Below are 14,946 nucleotides of genomic sequence, written 5' to 3'. Positions count from 1 at the left end.
GCCGCGGGGCCGAACGCGCGGGGGTCGCGGCGCCCAGTGGGAGCGCAAGCGCGAGCGCTAGCGCGGCTGCAGCGGGCAGCATGGCGAGCACGGCCTCGGAGATCATCGCCTTTATGGTTTCCATCTCGGGCTGGGTGCTGGTGTCCTCCACGCTGCCCACCGACTACTGGAAGGTGTCCACCATCGACGGCACGGTCATCACCACCGCCACCTATTGGGCCAACCTGTGGAAGACGTGCGTGACCGACTCCACCGGCGTCTCCAACTGCAAGGACTTCCCCTCTATGCTGGCGCTGGACGGTCTGCATCCCCTCGGGCCCCCATCCCCTGCCCTCGCTCCTGTCCGGCCAGGCAGCCTGGCGCCCTCTTGGCCTCGCGACCCCGGGCGGCACCCCCGGGCCAGACTCCTCCGTGGCCGAGCCTCGCCTCCCCCCGCCCCAGAGCCTGAGGGAGCCGCGGAGAGCCCCAGTGCCCGTCGGTGCCGTACTGGGACGGGTGTCCCGCGGGGCGCCTGTCCGAGCCCGGCGCCCTGGGACTGGGGTGGGGTGGGCGACTCAGGCGTTGGGGGGTTGAGGGAAGCACCTTTGCAGTCCTGAGAGTCGAGGACACGGTTGTGGGACCCCCATCTCCCGGGGACTGTTAGGACACGGAGTGACGCTTGGCTCCTTCACCCAGCACTCCCCGAAAGAGCTGGATCCTGGTTAAAATGGTATCGACTTGTCAAAGCTAATTCCGCTTGTCCTGAGCTCCCATTAACCGTTTTGTTAGTTCTTTTAAAAGTAGGCAAGAGAAAAAGTAACATGTTGCAGGGAGTGTCACTCCAAGCCCCCTCCCCCAAGAAAAAACAACCCCACGCTTCAACAAACGTGTCTGCCTGGGCTTTAATGCTTCCTCCAAGTTTTAGGAAAATAAATAGCCCTTGTCTGTGCCGCAGTGGGTAGAGAATCCTGGCTAGCAGGAGTCTTGTGCCAGAGACTGCCAAGTTCTGTGTCCATGCGTCCCGCGTCAGCTCTCCAGGTCACTCACCTGCTGTTCTTTTGTAGGTTGTTTTCTACATTGTTCTTGCTAGTTGGGCTCTATACTGTATTGAATTAGAGCAACAAGCGGATGTTCTAGAAAACTGGCTCTGTTTTAGTTTCAAGAGAACGGTAGATGTCAACCCAGGTACAATGATTGCTCAAGTTCTAGGCTGGTTTCTTCCAGGATTTTATAGCACAGGACTAGATAGAGCCCAGCAAAAAGTTTAGGATAGTCATTTGCATTATCTCTAGATTTGAGGTGTTTCTTTTTTTTTTTTTAACTTGAAAAAAAATTACTTCACTGCAGGTTTTTATTTGCATAGCTGATTCAATAAAAGACAAGAATTAATTCCCCTAAGATGGTGCTTGCCACGAAAAGCAAACTGTTGTTGCTCAGCGTGGTGGTATTTGATGGAACCCCCATATCCCGGGAATATGTGCCTGATTTTGAATGGATGACACTCAGGTCTTCGTCCTCTTGTGTAAAATAAGTATCTGGGTCACTGTTGATCCCCTAGAATTACTGTTGAGTTTCCTGTGCTCTGTAGAGCACACATTCAGGTAGATGCTTTGAACAGGCAGGCTCTTGTTTCTGTGGTTTACGTTGAGAGTTTGGGATTGATGGTTACTGTCCAAAGTGCACTCTTACTGTAACTGCTGTACTGTATGGTAACCGTACTATATTGTTACCTGAGCTAGCTCACCAGATATGCCCACTTCCTTCTGTAGGACAGTTGGGGGAGGAGAGAGGGGAATGAGAAGTAAATGCTCCATGAAGAGCGTTGGGTGCAGAATAGAGAAGTTTTCACATTGTGTCTCTGATGTGGGAGTGGAGTTGGCATGGGGACTTGGGGGCGGGTGGGGTTGTGAGGAGGAAGGAGGGCAGAGCCCTCGGTTATGAGGCTGTGGAGGGAGTTGAGGAGGGAGAAGAGAAAGGAGTGACATTTATACACAACCCTGGTTGCAAAATGGCCTTTTGTGGGTGCTCCTGTGTCTAGAAAATGACTTAAAAAAAAAAAAAAACCAAAACACAAATGTCTTCATACTCCCCCTTGGTGTACAATGTTCTAAAATTAATTAATGTATTTGTCCAAGTCAGTACATAGAGAAGTAACTCTAACAAGTGCATGGTATTCATACATCTGGACAGGCTGCTGTATTTAGCCACTTTCTCAATGTTGGGCAATGGACCCTTTCCAGCTTTTCGCTGTTGTCAGTGCTATACTGAAAATCTTCACATTCGTCTCTCTGTGCACATGTATATTTCTGTGAGAAATGGTACCTGTCAGATTATTCATTTTAATGTTCAGTTTATACCTCCAAATTACATTCCACCACCAACGAGCGAGAATGCCTGTTTGTCCACATTCTCACCACAGAGTTTTTCATCCAGTATTGTGGGTGACATATTATCATGCTATCATTTTTATTGGTATTTCCCTGGTTTTTACCAATGATTTTTACCATCTTATCCTGTATTTATTGACCTTTTTTTTCTCTTTCATGCATTGCCTGTTCATATCTTATGCCCAGTCTGTTTTTTCCTCTTGATGTAAATGATTTGTTTTTTAAAATTCTGGGTGTCAATCCTCCTTGATTTTTTATTTATGTTGCAGTCTTGGCCCATTGCTTGTCTTTTAAACTTACGATGTCTTTTCTTACACAAAACTTTGAAATGTGTACTGTCATCAGATTTATCAGTTTCTTCTTGCCGCCTCTGCTTTCTGTGGCTTAAGAAGGCATTGCCTATCCGAAAGTGATAAATCTTACTCTTCTGTGTCTCCCAGAATAACATATTGAGGGATTTAATCACACTGCTACGTTTTCACCTAGAGAGTTGATTCCTCCTCCTACAAGGTGACCTTCCCAGAGCAGGCCTCTCGGCTTCTAAGCTGTCTGCTGCGTCCCTGGAGCAGCCACATCTGCTGGGTGCTGGTTCTGAGGCAGGTCCCACTGACATCACACTGCATATTGGACTTCCTGACGCTGCTCTGAAGTGGCAGGAGAAGGCTACATTACTGTAGGCTGTGGTGACCACAGGCCTGAGCAAGCCAGTCCTCCCCTTAAGCCAGGAAGAAGCTCTAAATTCAAAAGAAAGTGCAGAAAGAGGGAGAAGGCCCACGGCTCTCTCTCATCTAGCTTGAGGTGGGAGAAGGAGCCTCTTGGGCGCAGATGATGGATACATTATTCTGAATTTTCTTTACGAAGTCAAAGCTCTGATTCCTCATCCTCAGGGGGGCATCATTGCAACCCCAGTTTTCCCTACAAGGAAAATGAAGCCGAGAAAAGCTAAATGTGTAGATTCGATTTTATGTCAAGATCCCAACTCCAGGTTCTGCTTAGAATTAATCTTAGTATGATGGAAGGGAAGCTTTGATGAGATTCTTACAAATCACCAGGCACTCTGTTCATATTATTCATCCTGTGAAGTAAGTGCTCTTATCCCTGTTTTACAGATGAGAAAACTGAGCCTCAGAGAGATAAGGTAATGTAATCAAGGACACACAGCAGGTAAATAGAAGAACCAGAGCTGAGATTCATAGTTTGTGCCTTCCTCCGATCCCACCCTTCTTTCAGAGGATTTGCAAAAAGCACACAAAGCTACTAGCGTAGGAAAAGGCCATTCTTTTCTCTCCCTTCTATCCAGCAACGGGCACATGTGCTACTAGGGAATTGTCTCCACCAAGTGGATATTTTCATATTTGCTAGTTTGAAATGGAAAATGAGGTACACATCATTTGGAAAACACTTAACTTTTAAGGGACGCCTTGAAGGTTTCCTCCAACAGAATTCGTTATGGTAAAGTCACTGTATTTTACTAATTGGAACTTTCACGGTTGAATGAGCTAGTGATTTCTGTTTATCGCCAGCTCATATTCCTTTCAAAGCACCACTTGAACTTCAGCTGAGAATCATTTTCAGCCAGGTTGTTTTTAGTATATGCCATCTATTTTTGTTCGTGGAAATGTTTGCCGTTTCTTCCAAGAGAGTTAACTATAAATTATACTTCAGAGAACTTCTGAGTAAATATGTTCATGCCTCAGCACTTTAATGTGTTAATTAGCTATTAAAGGTGTCAGTAAATTCAACCTGTCAAAAATAATGGCCTCCTTGACTAGGTTTTTACTACCACTCCACTTGCTGGTGTTACTTAGAAGTTTTGCCCTCCGGAACTGTTAAAAGCAAGGTTGTAGAGGTCTGCCTTGCAAAAGATAAACTCTGAGTTTGTTGGAAGTCACCTAAGGCCTGAGTCTGTGGATGTTTTAAGGACTGGTGGCCCCTAATTTACACAACCAGGCTTACCAGCAACTGGATTCCGTTTAGAGCTGGCAGTGGAGGGGGTGCGGTTTATCCCCAGGAACCCCAGTGTCTGCTCTTTGTTCCCTGTTTCAGAAAATCTAAGCAATGATTGTGCATGCAGTAAGTTAGCATAGTTAGCCATGTTAGCGTAGTTAGCAAGTTACTGCTACCATTCCAGGCTGGAGAGAGGTGCCTTTCCCTCCAAGTCAGGGTTCTGGTTGGCACGCGGGGAAGGACCCGACCACATCAGAAACGGTATTTCTTCTCTCATATTCATGCCAAGAGACCAGTCCTGCTGCAGGCACGGGGGCTGAGACAGGAGAACAGAGTGAGAACCTCAGAAAAAAATACTATGAGTCATGGTTGAATAAAGTTTAAAGACTACTGTTATTTTCATATTAAGTCATATTAAGGACTGCATGCACCGGCCTGAGGTTCATACCACTGTTTTCATCTGGGAAAACATATTTGAGTTCTAAATGATCAGAGTGTAGGCCTTAACCATTTGCCTGGCTCCTGCATTTCCTGTTCATAAAGACTATACGATGACTTGAGTAAATGATAAACTTGTCTAGGCTAATTTTTTAAAACATGTATCACAGAGGCTATGTCTACACACATGCTGTTTTGTGTAGGGATTGCAGTGAGAATCCGCTAACATACCTCAAAACCATAGATTACTATAAGTCTCAGGAAGAAATGAAACCACACTGTCCCAGTAGTGGTTGTCTTGGTAGATGGTCTTTAATCTTATAGGGAACCAGCAGCCTTCCCCTCTGTGCTTCTGTCTGCTCCCTGGCTTCTGGCGAGGGGACTGAGAGTTGAAATTTTTAAAAAACCCGGGTCAGCAGAGACCCAGATAGCCCTACAGTACGATTATTGCTACTGAAATTAGCCTCCATTATCTTGTTGTGCTAAAAATAAACTTGTTTTGCTGTTTTTGACAGCCTCACCTCCAGTGGAATTATTCCTGGAGGCTGTTCACACTATAAAATAGAAGTTCGTTGTCTTTGCAGTCTGCATTGGTGGAGGCCGAACTTTGTTGCAATTAAACAGAGTATCTTCTTTGTACTCTTCAAAATGGACCCTAGGAATAATAGTATTAACACTTTAAAATTTCATTCTTTCCCAAAGGAATGTGGGCTGGAGGCTACCTGCCAGGATTATTTCTTGAATTTACAATTACTGTAGTCTTAGAATTATTATTTATTGTGGGTTTTACCTGAACACTAACAATGAGTGACTTGCTGTCTTTATGAGGTTTTTTTTCAAATTAAAAAAATAATCCCACACGTGAACTTGATGTACATGCCCGTTCATTGGCTCCACGAACATCTGCTTATACCTAGGATCTGCCATCGCTACTCCAGATTGATACATGGCACTGTTTCCGGCTGAAAGGAAAATGACCTTCTGTGCTAAAAGTGTATTGGTTTAAATTCTATTGATTTAAAATTTGTTAGTGTCTGGACAAAAGCCACGTTGAAGTTTACCCTACCCTGGCTGTGCAAATAAGAATAGGTGATTAAGAAAATCGGTGGTGGGGCACTTGGGTGGCTCAGTCGGTTAAGTGTCTGACTTCGACTTGGGTCATGATCTCATGGTTGGTGAGTTTGAGCCCCACGTCAGGCTCTGTGCTGACAGCTCAGAGCCTGGAGCCTGCTTTGGATTCTGTGTCTCCCTCTCTCTGCCCCTTCCCTGCTCTCTCTCTCTCTCTCTCTCTCTCAAAAATAAATAAACATTAAAAAAATTTTTTTAATTAAAAAAAATGGGTGGTACCAAAAGATGATCAGACAACCCAATAGAACAAGGTTTTAGGGTGCTTAGAAAGCATCCACTTATATGCACCCAGTGAATTTCATAATTATGAAATATTCTTTTAGTAAAAACCACTGCTTTTTGAAACCTAGTTTTATTCCATGTGCCCTGAAAGTAATAATGTCATTAAAATACTTCTTGATTTAGACTCATCATTGGTTCCTGATGATATTCTAGTTGGTCTCATTTGTAAGCTTTCACTGATATCAGAAACACCTTGCTGCCCAATTATAAATTTTATAATGTCAAAACCATTAAAGCATCTATTTAAAAGGTCGAATGTGGGACGCCTGGGTGGCTCAGTCAGTTAAGCGTCTGACTTTGACTCAGGTCATGATCTCATGGTTCATGAGTTACAGCCCTGTGTTTGGGGCTCTGTGCGGACAGCTCAGAGCCTGGAGCTTACTTTGGATTCTGCGTCTCCCTCTTCTCTGCCCCTCTCCCTGCTTGCTCGCTCTCTCTCTCTCAAAAATAAATAAACATTAGTAAAAAATGAATAAAAGGTCCAATGTACAAAGGAGTAGGAAGGTTGAGATGGTGGTGGATGGTATTTCTTACAGAGAGGGGTAGCATCGCATGGATTTTATAATCAGAAGTGGATGGAATCCGTTTCAGCCTCTTACTAATTCATCTCTGACATAGCCTATATATATATAGCCTTTGGTGCCTCAGTGTCCTCCTCCGTGAACGTGGGAATAATAACACTCAAGGAATCTATCCTGAGGATTATGCATAGGCCAATCCTAAAAGTGGGTGACATAGAACAGGCACTCCATATAGATTAACTTGCTTTCCCTTCTGGCTTCTCTTACTATGTGTTTTAACCACTATGGGTATTTTTTTTTTTGGAGAACGGAACCCTCATTCAGAAGGATGGTACAAAATGAGGAGGATGTCTCCCTGGAAAGCCACGTGTTTTATGCTAACACAGATGACCTCTAATTGCAGGTTATATCCAGGCATGTAGAGGACTTATGATTGCCGCTGTCAGTCTGGGCTTTTTTGGTTCCATATTTGCCCTGTTTGGAATGAAGTGTACCAAAGTCGGAGGCTCAGATAAAGCCAAAGCTAAAATTGCTTGTTTGGCTGGAATTGTATTCATACTGTCAGGTAAATAGTAACTTTCTCCCAAACGAGGTACTTCACGATGTTAATGAAATGACACTAACCGTGGTACTTTCCTTCTGATACTTTGCAGGGTTGTGCTCAATGACCGGTTGTTCCCTCTACGCAAACAAAATCACAACGGAATTCTTTGATCCTCTCTATGTTGAGCAGAAGTAAGTCCTCTTCTTGGTCTGTATGTTTCTAGCTTCTAGGAAATGTATGCGAGTGACTCTTCTAAATTAAGATATGTAAATTCCTTACATGGCTCGTGAAAGTGAGACACACTGATAAATATTATTTGATGACATCATTTCAAGAGTAAACATTTCATGTGCTACGTTGGCAAAAGATGCATTTAATTACTGCATTGGTGTCACATAGTGTCTTGTCTAAAAAGCTCAAGGCGTAGCATTTGAAATTCTGGACTTCATCCACTGTACGTCATTAAATTGGGGTGAAGTAGGGGACAAGTGGAAGAGAGGCGTAAGGTGGGGAGGAAAGGATGATGATGTGAGACAACAAAAAACTGACAGCTTGCTTCAATTGTTGTCCACCCAGATTGACATTTGCCGGGTGCTGGTGTCTGAGCCGGTTTCCATCACGGTTTCAAACACTGACATGGGAACATGCTCCTGAAGATTAGCAATCTGTTAATGACATTTATTTTTTATTTAAAAAAATTTTTTTTTCAACTTTTATTTATTTTTGGGACAGAGAGAGACAGAGCATGAACGGGGGAGAGGCAGAGAGAGAGGGAGACACAGAATCGGAAACAGGCTCCAGGCTCTGAGCCATCAGCCCAGAGCCTGACGCGGGGCTCGAACCCACGGACCGCGAGATCGTGACCTGGCTGAAGTCGGACGCTTAACCGACTGCGCCACCCAGGCACCCCACTGTCAATGACATTTAAATGAAGTATCATCTTTTCATGTTTAAAAAATATTTATTCATCAATTTTGAGAGAGAGAGAGTGAGAGAGAGAGAGAACAAGGGAGGGGAGGCAAAGAGAGGGAGGGAGAGAGAATATCTCAAGCAGGCTCTTTGCTGATGCGGGGCTCGATCTCACAAACCAGGAGATCATGACCTGAGCTGAAATCAAGAGTCAGATGCTTAACTGACTGAGCCACCCAGGCGCCCCTCATGTTTTCATTTTTAATTAGCCTTTTAAATTAACTCCTTAACAAGCTCCACTTAATAAAGCTTTATAAAGAAACTGTACATTATGCAGGGTTTTTATTTTATTTATTTAAATTTATTTATTTATTTTTAACATTTATTTATTTTTGAGACAGAGAGAGACAGAGCATGAACAGGGGAGGGTCAGAGAGAGGGAGACACAGAATCTGAAACAGGCTCCAGGCTCTGAGCAGTCAGCACAGAGCCCGACGCAGGGCTCGAACTCATGGACCGTGAGATCATGACCTGAGCCGAAGTCGGACGCTTAACCGACTGAGCCACCTAGACGCCCCTGCAAGGTTTTTAAAAAATGCCCTCGGAGTGGTACAGACACCACCCAGGTGTGACCGGTCTGGGTTGCAGGCAGTTGCTTTGGCGTTTACAGATCAGTTTGTTGTTGGTGGTTGTTTTTTTTAACTATGGGCAATTGCTTTTTATAGTTTCCCTAGGCTTATTTCTTTGCCTTGGGAAAACCCCAGGGATACCAAATTAGAAATAATGATATATGCAATATTTTATCTTCCATGAAAATATACCCACATACCTCTGTAGAAAGCCACATCAGTATGTACGTGTATAGTTAACAACCAGTCTGGTGCTTCTCTTTCAGTCTTCAGATCAAATGTGACAGGATTTTAAAAAACAGTTGCTAAAATAGCTGGTCAGGTGTGCATTACTTTTTTCTGGTGGATTTAAGTTTCTTTAGGGAATTGGTTTTTTACTTCTGTCTTTGGTGTCTTTTATTTATAAATAATAAATGCTTATATAATGAAAATAGCAGCTAACACATGTTGGGCCCCTCCCATGTACCAAGTAGAGCATTGCAAATATTATTCTGTTTTATTATTTTGTTTTATTCTTGGAACAGCCTTATAAAGTAGGTTCTCTTGGTACAACCTTTTTTTTTTTTTTTTTTTTTTTTTTTTAAATTTGGAAAAGGGCCAAATAATTTGTGCAATGCAACCTAAACTAAACTAGGTACTGTCTGATTAGACTATGAGTCAGACCAGGAATGCTTGCTCTAAGACCCATGATTTATAATACTCCATTTCATGATTTTTTGGTGACAGTATGCTATATATATTTTTTGCATGTTTTCAAAAACTATTTTAACTTTTGTTAAATGGGAAACAAAAATGGCTGTTTGAGACACCAGTGTAATTTTTACTCACCTGCTTATGTTGGAAAAATGTGTTCTGATTTTTAAATTCTTAAGCCTCCAACTTCGGCTCAGGTCATCATCTCACTGTGAGTTCAAGCCCTGCGTCGGAGCCTGGGGCTGCTTCACATTCTGTGTCTCCCTCTCTCTCTGCCCCTCCCCTGCTCATGCTGTCTCTCCCTCCCTCCCTCCCTCTTTCTCTCTCTCTCTCTCAAAAATAAATAAAAATTTAAAAAAAAAAATAAAAAAAAGAAACACGTTAATGATATTTAAATGAACTAATAATTTTCATTAAATGATACATTTTTATTTCAGGCTTTGGTATCCTAAATCTACAACAAAACTGGTTTATGTTATTAAAGACATTATTGCTGCCTTTTCTGGATTATCTTTTCCACACTGCTGTCTTTATTTTCCTGACAATTATTAGGGATGTCTTTGTCAGAGTCTTAAAAATCATTTTCATCATTCCTCAAAAGGTCAAGCAAGGCTAATTCATATATGCCCAGTAACTTGCGTCTGTCCTTTGTGTGACTTTTCTTCTGTGCTGTATGCTCAGTCGCCTAACTCAGTTTGGTTCCATTGGGATTTCTGATTTTCTTTCAGGTTTTGGTTAAACTCAGTTCAGTAAATATGGACTTGGAGGGGTTTTCCTCATCCCCCCCTCATGTGCTGTCGGCACTCTCTTCTCAACTTCTGCCTGCCGTTTCCGTATTCTCATCCTGAAATCAGGCTAAGAATAGAACTTTCTCATAGACTTAATGTGGAAATTAAGAGAGTGTATATAGATGCTCAGAACTGATTAGAAAAGAGGAAATTGATTACTGTATTGTATTAGCTGTTAAGATTGATTTTTAATTGTATGTCGTGTTTAAGGTGTAGCTTATCTTTATAGATATTTTTATTAGCCTTTTCTGAAGTGACTTAAAAATATAACACCTGGGTGCTCAGTCGGTTAAGTGTCCCACTTGATTTTTGTCTCAGGTCGTGATCTCATGTTTTGGGGTTCGGGCCCCACGACAGGCTCTGTGTCGATAGAGCCCAATGTGGTGCTTGATCTCATGACTGTGAGATCGTGACCCGAGCCAAAATCAAGAATCGGTTGCTTAACCGACTGAGCATCATCCTTTTATCAGGTGCCCCATCCTTTTATCAACATTTCTAGTAGAGGACAGGGAAATAAAAATTTGAAAGATTAATAAGTTAAAAATTGGCTACCTACACAAAATAAACTAATTTCATAGGTCTTAGAATTTTTAAAGTGAGATTTTGATATTTTTTTTTAATGTTTATTTTTGAGAGACAAAAAGAGACAGACTGTGAGCGGGAGAGGGGCAGAAAGAGAGGACGACACAGAATCTGAAGCAGACTCCAGGCTCCGAGTGGGGCTTGAACTCAAAAACCACAAGATCATGACCTGAGCCGAAGTTGGACACTTAACCGACTAAGCCACCCAGGCGCCCTAAAGTGAGATTTTGATTTGGCATATTCTAGGGGCTAGTGTTGCCTCAGCTAGCATTTGCTACAAATTCAGCCATGGGTCTTTGACTTAGTTTGTGCATGAACTGAGGAATGCTTTGGAGAATCAGGGCTAAAGGCAGGACAGCCCTAGGTGGGTTGAGATTTGGAAGGTACTACAGCAGGAAGGTTCTGACTTTCTTTGGTGTCTTCATTCACTTGCATGAGAGTAAATTCCTTGAGATTAGAAAGTGCCCCTTCCATTGCTGTCTTATTAGCCAAGCACAGTGCCTGGCAAGTGAGCCTTGTCTGCAGAGGTATTCCTTTCAGAGTTAGGGGAAAAGCTTCCTGTGGTGTCAGCCCACTGAGGAGAGAAGGAAGGACACTCACTCCTCTCTCCCATCCGTATCACAAACTCCGCTTCCTAAAACTAGCTACCACCAAGTGACATCTCTCCCTGTCCACAGTCACATGTGTGCTTGGCCTTTAGGAAGGCCGTGAAGACAGCTGCTTGCAGTGTGCTCTACTTTAAATTTCTGGTGAGCAAATCCTAGCTATCCCATACCCGAGCCCTGAAATGCACTGGAAGACATCCTGGGCTCAGGATCTAGTTTTGTTGATGTTTGTTTTGTTTTTCTTAAGGTTCTGTGCTATATTAGGGCACCTGGGTGGCTCAGTCATGAAGCATCTGACTTTGGCTCAGGTCACGATCTCACGGTTCATGAGTTCTAGTCCCATATCGGGTGAGCTCGAGCCCTACTTTGGGTAAAACATGAGCCCCGCTTTGGGTGACCCTGCTTCTCTCTCTCTCTCTCCCCTTTACTCACTTGTGCCCCCCCCTCAAAAAAATAAAAAGATTCTGTGCTATATTAATTGAATCTTTTCTGTGGATTTCCAGGACATTCCTATGTAAGACCTACCTTGGTTGCCTAAGTTAGAAACACAGACTAAACTCATCAACAAAATTCCTGCTAGGTTCCTACTATGTGCAAAGAACTCAGTAGGCACTTTATTGGTGAGAAAAGATGAGTGGCTTCTAGTGCAGCTGGAGTAAAGATCAGAGGCTGTAGCACTAAAAACAGTATCACGCTCTATGCTCCTAGCTCTGTATTTCTGAAATCCTTCCTCTCCCTCCATATATCTGGGAAGTTCTTTCTCCCAGGCTATAGTCACAACACAAATGTAATTCTTTTTTTTTTTTAATGTTTATGTATTTTTGAGAGAGAGAGGGAGAGAGACAGAGTGCCAGAAGGGGAAGAGCAGAGAGAGAGGGAGACACAGAATCCGAAGCAGGCTCCAAGCTACCAGTGCAGAGCCCACGGTGGGACTCAAACTCATGAACCATGAGATCATGACCTGAGCCAAAGTCGGACACTTAACCGACTGAGCCACCCAGGTGCCCCCACAATTGCAATTGTTTAAAGAGTTACATCTGACTGTGGTTGTGTTCTGCCATGCCCCCCAACCCGGCCCCCGCCTTTTTTTTTTTTTTTTTTTTTTTTTTTTTTTTTTTTGGCGTTTGTTTTGCTTCTCTTGTGTTCATTCAAGTTGTGATTATGTTTCATGACTCCAGGATGGGCTGCTGCAAAGCCTTGAAAAAGATTTCCCAACTCTTCCCTTTGGCTGTTTCAAACCAACTTCCTCCTTTTTATTAAAATAAAACCTACCAAATCCAAAAAAGTCTACCATTCTGCAAGTTTATGGTAGCAGGCATCCACTACCCTGTGACCCACCCTCCAGGGAGTTGAGATTTAATTCAGTTATTATTCCCACTACTGCTTTGTTGTCCAAATGACTTAACTTCCTAAAGGTCTTGATTTGTTTTCTTAAATAAACTGTTCCAAGTAAGAATTTATTGACACAAAGAAACTTCTTTTCAAATCCATGCAATGTTGGAGCATTAAACCAAATGCCCTAATCGAAGAAATGGGACATCATAATCTTAGATTTATTCTCTTTTAGTATATGAAATTTATCATTAGTATTTTGGCTCAGATATTCTCATATTCAGGTCTTATCCTTCAGGCTTTTTTATTTTCAGAGTGTTTAAGACCGTGGACTTATTTATCTGTAACACTCATTCCTGGCATATATTTAGTTTCTACTTTAGGATTTCAGCTTTACTTGGGAAAACCTGTTCACCTCTGTGGCTATTTAGTAGTTAGAAATAAACAGCTGTCTACTCTCTGATAAATGCTCTCATGCTTGCTGTCTGTCCAGTTAAATGAACAGTAGATCATTCACGTAGATCATTCTAGAAGGTACCTTTCTAGATTACACATTTTCCTGGGTGAAGTTCAAAGGAATATCAATCTCACTACGTGACCTTGCCAGCATATTTGGCTTCTGACTTCTGTCATTATTATAATGTAATGAATTATGGATGTTCGTTTATTTAGGCTTACTCCACTCGTGAGTTATTTGGAGAATGAATTAATGTTGGTAAACAGCTCACAGATTCTTGGATAAGGGCTTCCTTGGAGGTACCATGTATTAAGAACAAAACAATTCAGCTGTTAAATATTAAGAAGCGTTACCCTGTGCCTTCGCTGTTCAGTGGTGGCTCAGATCACCATAATGGCTCGGATGCTTTTGTTAGCACTAGCGTGACTTTAAAAATATGCTTGCAAATCAAGTGTTGGGCAACTGTGTTTTGTTTTTACTGGCCAGTACATGGAGTCACAATTCCTGCCAGTTTGCCATGCTTCCTGGTGACTCCACTCGGACCCCTAAGCCCCCTTTCCCTTTCCTTTTCACATGCTGGCTGACACCGGCCATCCTGCAGGACTTGTGTTCTGGGTGAGGCGCCCTCCCGTGTGCTCCTGTTCCACCACCTGGTGCTTCTGTCATAATGCTGCCGTGCAGTTAGCACTTACTTACTGGTTCCTGTCCCAAACCAGACCAGGAGCATCTGCGGGCAGAGACCACATCTTGCTGATTTTGGAGTCTCTTGTGCCTAGTGCCTGCTCCATGACATTTACAGCAAGGAGGCTGGTCAGCAGTGTTATAGGATTGTCTGTCTGCATCTCTCCTGGAGTGGGAAGACTGAGCGTGTTTGTGGACGTCTGGGACCTACGGGCATGTCATGTGGACATGAGGGCAGGAGGCAGCATACGCACAGTGTCAAAGAGTGAGGCCCTGGATCCAGCACCTCCTGGCTGCCTGGGAGGAAAGCCCGGCTCTGCTGCTTATTTGTTGTGTAACCTTGAAGAAGGTCCATGTCTTTTCTGTGTCCTGCGTCCCTCCTCTGTGCTACGGAGGTGGCAAATAAATATTCAGCTCTTTAGAAGCATGCATCACACGGTAGGCACTCAGTAAACGTTCACTGTTATTTTTAAGGATACTGGCTCTTAGCACCGTGCATCAATGTCGCAGTTCATTACTTGAGGTCGTGTACTAAGGTGAGCCATAGAGTAATGAATATTGAAATGTTGGAAGCCTGGTAGAAGTGATAACTGTTGTTAAGACGCTTGGCTCTCAAATAGAAGGCAGGTTTGAAAGGGACAATTTAAAAGAAACAAGGCTTGAGTAATTTCTTCTTTTCTTCTAATCGCCTCAGTCGTAGCATTGAGTTGGAGACGTGCAACCCCCAGGAACTGTCAAGTTCGTAGACATTCTTGAGACCCTTCCCAAGAGAGCCATCCTGCATACATCTGTCCCTGGTTTGATTCTGAGACACTGTCAGGTAGCCCGTGGGGGATTCTGAATAAAATGCGGGATCTGCTTTTAAATGACTCAGGCTTTTTTTGCTGCAAATTCATCCGTATGTTTTTTCTCTGAACACAAGCAGATGTGCACACTCACCTGCCCACGCACGGGCTCAAAGCTCTGGCCATGCCCTCAGGGGTCGCAAGGCAGCTTCGAAGTTCCAGGAATTTCCTGTCTTGAAGCACAGCCCCCTCTGCAGTG

The 14,946-nt window shown here is 43.3% G+C and overlaps 1 protein-coding gene across 4 annotated transcripts in view; it reads left to right on the top strand.

Annotated features, from left to right (window-relative positions):
• Positions 1-14,946, top strand: part of CLDN10 (claudin 10) — a 118,085-nt gene that overhangs the window by 95,003 nt on the left and 8,136 nt on the right. For 2 of the 4 annotated variants that reach the window (XM_040487231.1, XM_040487232.1), the window contains exons 2-3: positions 7,086-7,247; positions 7,336-7,417. In XM_040487231.1, coding sequence (XP_040343165.1) covers positions 7,086-7,247; positions 7,336-7,417 — 244 coding nt within the window. Of the gene's footprint in view, positions 1-27; positions 301-7,085; positions 7,248-7,335; positions 7,418-14,946 lie in introns of those variants that run through there. The other 2 variants (XM_040487234.1, XM_040487235.1) reach the window with 2 other exon arrangements.

Source organism: Herpailurus yagouaroundi, unplaced genomic scaffold (assembly GCF_014898765.1).
Source record: "Herpailurus yagouaroundi ecotype Mexico unplaced genomic scaffold, PumYag 164, whole genome shotgun sequence".
In the NCBI taxonomy this organism is placed as follows: Eukaryota; Metazoa; Chordata; class Mammalia; order Carnivora; family Felidae; genus Herpailurus; species Herpailurus yagouaroundi.
This window is presented reverse-complemented; position numbering and strand designations above follow the sequence as displayed.